Consider the following 13236-nt stretch of genomic DNA (forward strand, 5'->3'; position numbering starts at 1 on the left):
TAAAAAAGTAAAAGAAGAATATTAAAAAAAAAAAAATGAAAAACCCCAATCATAGAGCTTGGATTGCTGAAGTGGAGAAAGAAAGAGAGATCCTGAAGAAAGAAAGAAAACCCTGTCTCACCTTTGTACCTGCAATTCTCAACATTTATCCATACATGATCATTATGCACCTTTAACTACCATTTTCTCATTTTCAAACATGATCAATTAATTAAAATATGCATTATACTATTATCATGCTCATATAATATAATTATGATAATTATGATATTAATAATAATTTGAAGTTTAAGAGAGAGAACTCTACGGCACTGTGTGTTTCTACGCAACCTTGTTTCTTCTTCTTCCCATGGCGTCTCCCTTCCATTGCTACTATACCCATCATCCAAATTTCATCTCCGCTTCTCCAACCACGTGAGTGCTCCCTTTCCCTCTTTCTACAGATTCACTGTTGCTGCACATGTCATCAAAATTTGTTCTTTATTCTCGGATCCCCATGTTGATGTTGACGATGTTTTTGTTTTTTTTTTTTATTTTTGGAAGAGGAAAAAAAACGTGTTTTTACTTGAAATTCGCTTGTGATCTGTGTGACCAGTTGAATTTTGTTTCATGGGCATGTTGTAAATCTGCATTGCAGTTGGAATTTGCTTGTTGTTGATGATGATGATGTTGGCATAGTGTTTTATTTGCTATATTATCTTGCTTGCTGATTGTTGTTTTTGCTTTGTCAGATTGATCAGTGATTTTGGTTTTGCTTGATACTGCTTGGGATGGTGTATATTGACTTGTGGTGATCACTAAGGTGAGGGTGTAGGCTATATGATCTAGTTTTGGATAGACTGTATGAGTTTGACAAGGAGTGGATTTTTCTTTTGTGGTAAAAATATGTTATTGGGTGGAGGATGAATTTGGTTAGGAATTGACTTTTATTTTTCTTGGGTTAGGGACTTAAGGATGGATTTGCAGGGTGGTAATATGCAGCCTGAATTGGGTAAATTGGAGCAAATTGTTTATCAATTTCTTTTGAAGTGCTTACACATCATTTTGGACTCGAGGGTACCTTTGTTACGCCCAAATGATAGAAGTGGTGACATGTCGATTGGTTCTCATTCTCGTGTGAAGAAGAGTGACAAATGGTTTAACCTGGCATTAGGTGATCGACCTTCTGCTCTGGATAACTTGCACTTCTGGCACAGGAATTTGATGGATCCTATGATTATTGACATCATACTAGTTCATGAAGAGATTAGTTCCTCTATTGAGACAGTTATAGAGAGGTGGGTTGTTCAGTATGAGTGTCCCCGAGTAATGGCTCCTCAGACTGGTGACATTATTGGTGCTTACAAGAAGGCATACCAGAAGTCTATAGTACTGTTCCGTGCTCTTTATTCTCAAATGAGGCTTCTGCCGGCTTATAAGATATTTAGGAAGCTAAATACATCAAGTCATACTTGTAATTTTGATATTATTTACAAGGTATCTTCCTTTAGTGATCCATTTTCTCGGGCAGAAGAGGGACTGCTGGAAGAGTATAATTTCACTCCTGTTGAGGCCCTTCCAGGCCGCCTCAGTATATCTGTGACCTACCGTACTACACTATCTGATTTCAACCTTGAGTGTTCAATATCATTACCACCAAAAATAATTACTGATTATGTTGGAAGTCCCCATACTGACCCTTTGAGATCTTTCCCTGCCTCTCAAAAGGGTGTCTGTGCTACTTCCTTTCCAGTAAGAGGGTTAGCTCCTCCATCTTCTGCACCACTTGAACGACCTCATAGCTGGACGAGTGGCTTCCATAAAACAGCGCCTTTTGTACAGAACTATCCACATGTTGGATCCCCACCGGTGTATCATGCTTCTCCCAATCCGTATGATTTTCCATCATCACCTAATGATAATTACAATGTCAGGTATCATAAATATCGAATACAAAATCAGCAAAGGTCTACAAGTTATGATGAGCATCAACTTTCTCCTCCATTCTCACCCTCACCATCTCCATCACCACCTACATACTTACATGGAGGCAATCTAATGCACACCCGTATACGCCCTGAAACAGCCCCCGTAACTATACCGCATCCAATGATGGGAAAAGGCTCCAGAAATCTTTCTCCTAATTTTTCTGATCCAAGTAGAAATTCTTTGCCTCCTTTGTCTCCCAGAAGGAATGATACTTCTTCATCACAGGAGTCTCCATCTGGAGTCAGATCATTCAGGAAAATAGAAACTTCAAAGATTGGCCAAAAGGTAACTTGGCCCTTCATTTCTACTCCTGAAGTTCAAATCATATGTGTTTTAACTATTTGTTAAGACTTATTTTTGCTCCATAGATTGTCAGAGATAGCAAGGATGATTCAGGGCGTTTCTCTGGGTTGTTATCTTCAAGCGGCTCACCACGCATTGGATTTTCAAGGACATCAAGTAAATTATCTTTTCAGGATGACTTGGATGATGGCGACTTTTCCTGTCCTTTTGATGTTGATGATGTTGACCCACCAGATGTTCTGTCCAGGTACTATGATAGACTTCAGCATTCATAACTAAAGTATTAGTCATCTTTATGGTTACTGTAAATTCATGGCATTAACCTATTTTACCTTTAGCAGATGCTCCTTCCTGAAGTCAAATATAATTTTCTAGCTATACCCCCTATGATGAATTTGTAATTTTTAAAACCTTGACAATTAAAGATTATATTGGATGTGTAACTTGTGCCTAACTAGATGTTCGTTTAAATTGCTAACTTGGTAGGAATGGTCAAAGAAACAAGTGAGGGTCTAAATCTGCATTTTCTGAACTTTTTTTTTTGAACACTGACAAGGTTTCTAGCTTATGTCAAGAGAATGATAAAGAAACTATAAATATTCCATAGTATGCTCATGAAATAACAAAGCACTAGAATATTATTTGATGTTGTGGATTAGTTTTTGTGAGATTTTATAGATGTATTTCCTAAGTGTTATTATTTATTAGATTTTGAAAGGTTTCAAAGTCAAGATTTTATGCAAGACAGGCTATCTCTGGAGGTTATTTAATCCTTTAGGTTTGTTTGTGAGTATTTTTCCCATCCAAATTAATTGGTTATTAATCAATAAGAAGTTTTAACAATAATATTTACTAAGATAATTTTAGTTGATTTTAACAGTTGGCCCATATAAGCCCTGATAAATTCAACTTCTTTGTATCAATGATAATAAAAAGACAAAGAAGGACATTAATTGTTATTAGAAAGGACATAAATCCTATATCAGAATTCAAAACTAAAAATAAATAAGTGAAGGTTCTTATTTGCTGTTCTTCCCATACTTCATTCAAAATCAGATAATTCAGAATTATTAGAAATTAAAGTGGAACCTAAATTAAATTTTACTTCTTATACATACAGAGGTGTTTTTCTGTTTCAAAAAAAAAAAAAGAAGAGAGAGGTGTTTTTCAGACTTTCTGCTTCTGAAATTAAAAAAAGCTTATGCCCCACAATCTTGTCAGTGCTGATATTTATGATTTTTGCCATTTAAATATAGAGGGGGTAAAAGGAGAGAATGGAGGCTAAGTACTATGAAATTGATATTTGCTTGGTATGAGATGATGTAGAGGTTGATGTTAAAAAAGACAACATTAACCCTTATTTATACTAATACTTGAAGTGATTTTGTAGGGATGATCATCAATTGAAATTTCCTGGCTAGCAATTATACTAAACAAAAACAAAACTACTCGAACAAATTCATCAAGATTAGCATTTGGAAGGTTCAAAACACAAGAAAAATTAGGAGACCAAAACATAATTGAAATAAAAGGAGAGAATCAAGACAAAATACTTTGAGATTGATATTCACTTAATATGAGACGACGTGTTGGATGACATGACAAAAGATGAAGTCCTAACCGTTGTTTATCTGTATCTCTTAGTTGCCTTAGCTTTTTCATATATTAGGACTTAGGAGGTGAGTTTTGAGCTAATGTCTGTGCTTTGACATCCTTGAAAACTGAAATCAAACATGATGGGTTCTACTTTGGCAACTTGCAGTTTGTTGGCTTGATATATAAGAATGTGTAATTGCATTTCATTTCTCCTAGAGTTCCTTTTTTTGATTTGAAAGCCTGCCACCATTCAGTGATCCTTTTAGAAACTGATGATATCTTGGATTGTATTTTTCTGTTTGATTGCCTTTTCTAGACTGTTTGTTAGTATGTATAATAGGGAGGAGTTATATAGAATGGTCAATGGTCATATTGACAATACTACTTAAGCCTCTCTTTTTCATCGAAAACTTATGCCTTTGTTAGATGTTAGGAAATGCTGTTTTACCATGCTATTCTCATCTTATCTTCTGCTTAGAGTTTGACCTGTCTTTCTAAATGTCCATGGTTTGTAATTTAGAATCTAATTAGTTTTTTTTATTCTGTGGGCAAAATAGTCATAATGTGGATGGGAAGAGCGCTTCAGAGTCCCCTTCAACATCATTACCAATGGGGAGAAAATCACAAGATGCTGCTGTTGGCGTTCTTGTGCACATGCTTAGGACAGCGCCTCCTTTGCGCCAAGATCCAAGTTGTTATTCATCCCATTCCCTAAAGGCTGAACCTGGGGTAGGAGCTGCTACTGCTTCTGGATTCTTCATGCCTCGAAAGACGGCTGATGCACTTGAAGAGCTCAGGAGTTACAAAGAAATGAGAGACCTTCTTCTATCTAAGAGCGGGACTCGCATTCTGAAAAGAGATGAAGCTTAAGCATGCTGAAGTGTTGAGTTTTTCATCTAGTTCTTGGTGAGGGAGTTGATGCTAACTTAAGAGTTATACTAATTACAGTTCCACAGAACAAGCACTTGGTTTGGGAAAGAAAAAAGATCCAATGGATTTGTGTACATATCTTGATTGAATGTTGGGTAGAAACACTGAAGTTATTTTTTCATGTTGACCAAAATTCTTCTAATTTGCTCTCAATCTTTATGGACGTTATGGTTCTGAAATGAAGAACTTGCTTGCTTGGTGTATGTGGCAATGGCAAAGTTGGGGAGAACAGAAATGTCATGAGTATTTTGGAAGAGATTGTTGAATTTCATTGTAAAGATGCACACACGTAACAGGTAGCATTGATTGAAATGTAACTTCTTTAGATAACCTGTCACTGTGATTATTTGTTTATATAGACGGATCAATATCTTGAAATTGTTGCATTTCAATTATAATAAACATTTACTCACCATTTTATGCCGTTTTGCCTTTGAAGTTTCAACCTAATGTAATCCATTTGTGGACTCTGCATAACTTATCAAATGTTCTTTTTTTGTCAGTGAATGTTAGAGTCGGTATATATAAATCCTGTACTTTTGCAGGTTTAGCAACAATTTTGACTAATAGTTTCATGTTTCAAAGTGAATCACTTTTTTTTCCTTACTTCAAGAAGTTCTTAGAAAGTTTTCAATGAAATATGATGTAAAGTTCTACTTATTTTGGCAGCACTTTGAATTTGGAAATTTACTGAAGAGGTTTTGTACTAATATTATGGACATCAAAACTAATTTGACTTCTAGTTTCATATAATAGGGAGTTTATGGGATTGGGTTAGCCCTTTTTGTTTTCCTTTCCATCATAAGATTTTAGGACTTTCATTTGTCCAAGTTGACCATTTGTCTATATGCTCAATCATAAGGTTTTAGGATAGTAGAGATTCTTTGAGCTTCCTCCACATTTTCTCTAGAAAATATTATGCTGTCATCTGCAAAAAAGAGATGTAAATGAGAGGAGCTAATTGGGCAATTCTGATTCCATGGACAACATTTGCTTCAACAGACTTAATCAACATAGCTGAATGAACCTCCCCACAAAAAAATAAAAAGATAATGAGATAAGAGATCCCCTTATCTCAAGCCTCAACAAGAGCTAAAACTAAAATACATGTTCCCATATACCATAGTTGAAAAGGATTTGAATGTCACACACTTCGTGATAAAAGAAACCCACTTTTCTCAAAACCTCATAGATTGCATAAATCATCGCTCTAGCCTATCATAAGCTTTTGTCAAATCTAGCTTAAGGGCCATTACACCTTTCATTTCTTTAATTTCCATTTTCAAGTGATGAAAACATTCAAAAGCAATAAAAGCAAGCATCTATTATCTATTAAAATATACTCTCTTCGTTCATATTTATAACATCATCTTAAAACAATTATGCTTATTAAGAAAACATGTAATGAGATCAATAAATGTATCGACTTAAAAAAATTTATCCAATTTTTCATGTTTACCCTTAATTAATATATTGGGTAGTGTCGAAGAGAATTAACTATAAGTGTTAGTCAAACATTGGAATTAGGAAAGCTAAATAAATATAAGGGGTATATATGGAAGAAGATAATTAATATTCCTAAAATATAGTAAGGGGTCTTATATTAAGGGATATCAAAATGTCGCTAAGGGGTCTAATAAAAAGGAATGAAGGGAGTATTAAATCTAAAGCGTGAAATATTGTGTTGCCACATGTCCTTTACTTCTGCCACATCACAATTTCAATCCACAGAGACTAAGGTCTTTAATCTTCCACTATTCTATATGTAACTTTCATTATAATTAAATAATAGGCAACTATATAATAGGTCAATTTAATTTAATTATTGATAAACTTAATACTATATGTTATAATCTCTTATTAATAATACAAAGTTATTTATATCTAGCTTTAGGGCCATCACAGGCTTCAAGGATATGATCTTTGAGACGAATAGCTTATATGTTGTTAATGTTTGGTCTTCGTTTTCTTCTCAACTTTCGTATTTAGCTTTGGTTGTGGATGACTGTGTGGTTCTATCCTCTAGCTTTAAATATTTTTGTTTGCATCATGTTTGTCGCGGTTGTAATATGGTCGTAGACTTTATGGCTAAGTATGCCTTGTCGGGTCAATGTTTTGTTTGGATAGAGGATGCTCCTTCGAGTATTGAGGGGATCCTATCCATAGATGTTGCTTCTATTTAATTTAATGGAATTTGGTTTCTATCAAAGATAAAAAAAAGCTCTAGAGCCATTGCACCTTCCATTCCTTTAATTTCCTTTTTCAAGTGATGAAATTTTATAATAAAGTCAACTTAATTTCTTATTAAAATATAATTTGTAGATTATCTAATTAAATATGAAAATAATTATTATCAATAAACTCAGTAATATATGTTATAATCTCTTAACAATATTACAAAGTTATTTATATGCTCATGTGTCATATTTTAGTACTCCCTCAAATAAGCAATTTTAAACAATTGAAGCACAAAGTAAATTGCTTATGTTAATGACTATTTGAATTAATTAGATATTTATTGTTATGGTATGGTTGTAGATTACTTTGACCAGAGTAAGTAGCTCATCAATTATCTCAAAGTTGTGCCTTCTCAGCTTCATACGTTCAGAATTAGATGTTCATCATTCTCAGTTTTCCTATGACTATAATGGCAGTCTCTCTTATTGTGTTCTTGTTTCAGCAAACATGCCGAACATGAAAAAGCTTCATATAAGGCAAATAAGGAAGCTTACCCGTTCTAGTTCTATTGCTACTTCGATTGAGAGTTTTCCCTTTGAGGTGCCTATTGGAGTTCTGGTCGTGATTAAGGAGGTCGCTCAAAACGAGGGGTCTTCTTGTAAAATATCAGCCACTGAAAATTAGTTGACCATTGGAAATGATTGCGTTGGTGCCGTTGAGGAGGAAGAAGAAGCAATAGTTCTTGTATTGAACAAGAGATGTTGACCATAAGTGGAACTGATGCGATCTTCAGGTTTCCAAAGCTAGTGTGCTTCAGACATGACAAGCTAGTTACCTAATTAGCTAATTAATTACATAATTAATAAAACAATTAATTAAATACTTGCATTCCGTTAATCAATAGTTTTATTAACAAATTTATTTTACATATATTGTGTTTTTCTATTTTAACGAGGGAAAAAATATGAAAAAACATTGCTTTCTATATTATATATATATGTATATATATATATATTATTATTTTCCATTCACCTATATAAACCTATTCGTTCCATTAACCTCAGAACCCTAACACGCAAGTTCAAGGCAATTCCACCGCCGTCAGTCTTTTCTTTCCCCTGCATTCAAACTCCGATCAAACCGCAACCAATGGACCTCCGAAAACCATTTCGATATGATGTTTTCATTAGCTTTTGCGGATGCGATACCATAACTGCTTCACTGGGCTTCTCCAAATTTTCCAGTCAGATTCTCTAAAGTAGATTTTTCCATATGGTAGAAAACTGATCCAGCGATCTTCCCCCCTACTTGTGCTCATCAATTATTATAGCTATTTGTCTAAATACACCTAGATAAAAAATCAAGGAGGGGGAACGATCGCTGGGTTCTTCAAGTTTTCTACCACATGATAAATCAAATCAACTGTGGAGAATTGACCGGAAAGTTTGGACAAGCTCTCCATGACATAACCAAATTTGATGATTTCGTGTAGATCCTTGAAAGGTAAACCTACCTCACCAATTTTTCTCGGTTGGAACTTATGTTTTGGGTTGAATTGCTAGTAATCAAAAGGTTTAGAGCTTGTACTGAGTTGATCCGTTGTGTTCTATGGTTTACTGCAATTTTCATTTTTTTCCCTTTCTCGGGTGCTGGGAGCATTGTTAAATTGTGTACATTATGTAGGTTAAACATGTTGAAGTATTTAAATGAACTAGTATATTATGTGTGTCAATATGTTAAACATTGTCTACTCACCCATTTCAAGATTAAATGTTAAATCCTAGTTTAGATTTGTAGTTGTAGCTTTTATATTTGTACAATACATGGATCTATATCTCCAATTGGCAAAGAGAAAGTTCAGGTTAATAAGTGTTTGGGCGACAAGGGTTGAATTCTTTAGACAACCGCACAAACAAACCATGGTGGTATATTCAAGGTGGACGGTGATGGACGATGCACATGGAAAATTAGAGTTTTAAGAGAAGAAAAGCCATGAAAAACTAAATCTATGACAAGTCTCTAGCGATGAATCCAGTCTCCAAAGCCTTCTTTCTAGTCTTCTAGATTTTCCTTAATGTTCTCCGTAAGTCTCTCTTCCTTAATCTTAGTTCTGTTCAATTTTCGATTTTTGAATCTAAAGGAAAACCTATTTTTTATAGAAATCTACAACACATGGCCCTCAACACCTTTTTTTTGGCGCACGGCGTCGTATTTCTTCAAGGGAGGGATACCCGCTGAGAGGCCTAAATCATGATAACAATGACATAACTCAGATATACTAATTTATTCCCTAGCTATTGCTTTCTGATAGTAACAGATCGAAATTACAACAACAAAATAATTAACAAGTTATCACTTGCATATTACAACCAACGCACTCGAATTTCTCAAGCTCTACACTATTAGAGAGGCTCGTGTTACTGGGCTCCTAGAGCTCTAGGAAGAAAGTCCAATATGACAGATGCATGTTTAGACAGCTTATTAACGATGGTTGTAATGTACTTGTCTTTACCACCTTTGCCCAATCAAAAGAAATTGAAGGGGTCAAACCAAATGACTTGATTGGGCTATAATCCTTATCAAGTCATTTGGTTTGGCCCCTTTCAATTTTCTTTTGATTGGCCAGTGCTAATGGTCGTACAGACGAGTACATTACGACCGTTGTTAATAAGCTGTCTAATCCTGTAATCCATCATGGGTGTGTTTGTTTTAATATGCAAGTGGTAACTTTGTTAATATCAGAAAGCAATAGCTAAAGAATAAATTAGCATATCTATGTTATGTCATTGTTATCATGATTTAGCATTTTGTGCTATGTTGTTTTCTTCGATTTTTGTGTTTGCTCGATGATGGGGCTTATGCACCTTGCACTGTTTGATTTATTTAGTTTGTATGATAGGAATGATCTGAGTGAGGATGGGGTTGTTGAGGTATGCACCTTGCATTGTTTTCTTCAATTTGTGTATAGGAACTGAAGGAAAGAAGACTATTAGTATTAAACATTGGTATCGGAAGAGATACAAAATTGAACAAGTCTTTGGCTGCAGATTTACATAGCCAACCACTACCTATTTTCATGACTGATGAATGGGAGTTGGGAACTGAGTCAGAGAAAGTAAAATTTTGATGAGTTGTATGATTGGAAGAGAAGAGAGATAGGTAGAAAATGAGGTCTAAATGAAGTGAAAGTGTGAATAAGTTATAACTCTAAATAAATAATAGAGTGAGCTTTATTTTAATCTTTGCATATATTGTGGTACCAACATTGTTACTCTTCCCTTAGTTTTAAGTTGCATATGTTGTTTGGAGATGTTATGTATCCAAGGATATGACACGTGATTTTATTCCTGCCATCAAATTTTTCTTTCTGGTTGTAGCTATCTTTCTGATGTTCCAGAACTTTGTTATGTTTTCAGGGTAATGGTGGGAGCATACTATGTTTTTATTTGACGAACGAGAGCATATTCTTTAGTTGCAATTTTACAATACTCTAAAACATGATAGTTTTGTAATTTTTCTTTGTATATTGTGCATGCATCTCCAAGTTTTTCTGGTTCTCCAAGCTTGCTGGTGATACTCAATTGTACTGAGAGATTTCAAAATTTGCATTTTCTGGACTGATTTTTTTTAACACTGACAAAGTTTCTAGCTTATTTCTTGAGAAGGATAAAGAACCTATAAATATTCCATGGAATGCTCATGAAATAACAAAGCACTCGAATATTATTTGATGTTGTGGATTAGTTTTTATGAGCTTTCACAGTTGTATTTCCTATGTGTTATTTATTATATTAGTTTTAACATTTTTTGTTGTGTTGACTGGTCGAATAGAAGTTTGGATCCTTTGCATCTGAAATTTATGCATCCTTATAGTCATTTTGACCAAGCGGTTGATAAATTTTATTTTTATTTTTGTTTTATTTTATTTTAGTCATGTCGATCAGTCTAGTGAAAATCTGAATCCCCCATCATCTGAAACATATGCATCCTTATTGCCAATAGGTTAAACATGTCTACTCACCCATTTCAAGATTAAAAGGGCCTAGGCACATATCCAGTTGGCTAATCTTGATTTAGCTGAATTTGATATCAAGCGAGCTCTTGAGATCAACCCTAACAACAGGGATGTCAAGCTTGAGTATAAGACTTTGAACGAAATAATGAAGGAATATAATAAAAAGGATACAAAAGTTAATAGAAATATGTTCAACTAATGAGCAAGTTCGAGTCTCTCGACAGTAATTTTTACTTCTATATTTGAGGTGAAACAAGACTCTTGGAACTCGAAATGTTGATATTTGTGACGAGTAACTATGGCCGATCAGATTAGCAAATTGATGAAATTATTGCTAAGATTCTCTCGTTGCTTGCTAGTGAATATGCTGCTGCCACGACTGTGTTGTCAAAGAAATGGAGATCAATATGGCAGATGGTCTCCAGGCTTGACATTAGCGAAATGAGGTTCATGGCGTGCCATCCGAAAATTTTGATTTCTTTTAGCGTTTCGTAAGCCTTAGCTGGAACTAAGCGACGCTTGGAAAGTTTTCGCTTCGACTTGTTGCACCCATATGGTCAATTGGGTTTTTGGTTAACACAAGCAATTCAACGTGAGGTTAAGAATCTCCATGTCACAATAGCCTTGAACTAGACCTGGCCCCGCCACTGTTTCAACCGTGCTGGCTTTGTTTTTCTAAAATTAGAATATGGCAATTTTAGAAAATTTAATGATTAATCCCCCTTCCCTTAAAACCCTATCTTTAATGATGGTTCAGTTTCCTAATGAGGTTGATTTTATGAAGTTTCTACATGGGTGCGCAACATTGGAAAGGCTCGAAATCAATAGGGTTAAGTTTGATGATTTGGATACTAGGTTAGTGGAGGACAACAATGAAATTTTACCTCTTTTACATCATGCTCATATTTCTTTCGATCTTTATATTAAATTTCCCATCAAAGCCTTTGCCAATGTACATTTTCTGAGTTATAAGGTCAAGAATCCTGGCAATCCAGAGTATCACTTGTGTCCCAACCTTACACACTTGCAAATCATAATTTCATACCGTTATAATGATTGGAATTGCGTTATTGGATTCTTAGACAGGTGCCCTTAGAGCATCACCAATGCATGTTTGCTAGTTGAGTTGCTTAAATGCTATTCTGGTGGGTCCAGACTGCCACATAGGATTTAAGCAACTCATAAGCAACTCATGCAAAATTCACTCCAGTGCATGGTTGCTTATTTTACTTTTAGCTGGACCTCACTGTACCTCGTATATTTATATTTTATATTTCCAATTAAACATGATTTAAATTTAAATATTAATTAATATCTATAATAATATAATATATTTAAAATTGAAGAAAGAAATTGTGTGGAAGTGAAAAAATTGTGTAAAAAAACAGATATTGGCATGTTATTTATAATATACCCATATTAATTTTTTTTATTTGGGCCCAACGGTCACAAAACGACCAAAAAAAAAGAGAAACTGGCCCATTTCAAGTCAAAACGACACCCCATTAACTCAGGAGTTAACTCAGCCTTTTCAAAACCCTACTCAAAATACACAATTACTCCTCAACCGTTCCCTTTCTCTCCTCCATCAACGCAATTCCCGTTTCTCACGGCCCTCACCCACCGTCCACCTATTCCCTTTCTCTCTCACTCTTCCTCTTCCTCACCGAAAGCGCTTCCCTCCTCTTCTTCTCCTCTGAAACCGATCGGAGCCGCCAGATGAAGGGTTGAAGCCGCCAGATCGGACATGCAAGCCTCCTCTTCCTCTCCTCTTAACACGGATCGGAGGTTAAAGACATGCAAGCCGCCAGATCGAACCCAGTTCGGAGATTCATGTATTTTACTGTGTATTTTGTGTATTTTTTTTATTGGATTCATGTCAAGATTCAGGTTTTGTAATAAATTACTTCTTTTTTTTTGTATATTTTTTCTTCTGTGTTTAATAAATTTCTCCCGCACTGCTCATCTCCTATTTGTGTTTCCCTCTTATTTTAACTGGAATCTGTTGCTGAAGGGAGAGAGAAAAAACAATTTTTTAAACCAGGCAGAAGTTAAGGAGCGTTGCTTATTTAAGCAACGTTGCTTAGCTTTGAGCTGTTAGCAACGCCACCTCAGCAAGCTCCAATGGAGCAGAAAAATAAGGAACGCATCTTATTTTAAGCAACCAGGTTAAGCAACCCCCATTGGAGTTGCTCTAAGCTTCAAACTCTTGTAATTATAAAGGCACAAAATGCTAATCTCTAGCG

The 13236-nt window shown here is 35.0% G+C and overlaps 1 protein-coding gene and 1 long non-coding RNA gene across 3 annotated transcripts; both read left to right on the forward strand.

Annotated features, from left to right (window-relative positions):
* Positions 1-109: 109 nt before the first annotated feature.
* LOC130734064 (autophagy-related protein 13a) lies at positions 110-5215 on the forward strand. 2 transcript variants are annotated; one of them, XM_057586359.1, is made up of 5 exons: positions 110-414; positions 732-802; positions 954-2253; positions 2337-2518; positions 4425-5215. In XM_057586359.1, the coding sequence occupies exons 3-5, from the start codon at positions 955-957 to the stop codon at positions 4735-4737; spliced, it is 1794 nt and encodes a 597-aa protein (XP_057442342.1). In that variant the 5' UTR covers positions 110-414; positions 732-802; position 954; the 3' UTR covers positions 4738-5215. The 2 variants fall into 2 exon arrangements, with proteins under 2 accessions (XP_057442342.1, XP_057442341.1); XM_057586358.1 differs by having other exon boundaries at positions 111-414; positions 945-2253.
* A 2818-nt stretch (positions 5216-8033) lies between these two features.
* LOC130734065 (uncharacterized) lies at positions 8034-10706 on the forward strand. The gene is made up of 2 exons (XR_009017738.1): positions 8034-9058; positions 10392-10706. It is a non-coding gene; the product is annotated as an uncharacterized LOC130734065 (long non-coding RNA).
* The last annotated feature ends 2530 nt before the right edge of the window (positions 10707-13236 follow it).

This window comes from Lotus japonicus, chromosome 1, assembly GCF_012489685.1.
Source record: "Lotus japonicus ecotype B-129 chromosome 1, LjGifu_v1.2".
Lineage (NCBI taxonomy): Eukaryota > Viridiplantae > Streptophyta > Magnoliopsida > Fabales > Fabaceae > Lotus > Lotus japonicus.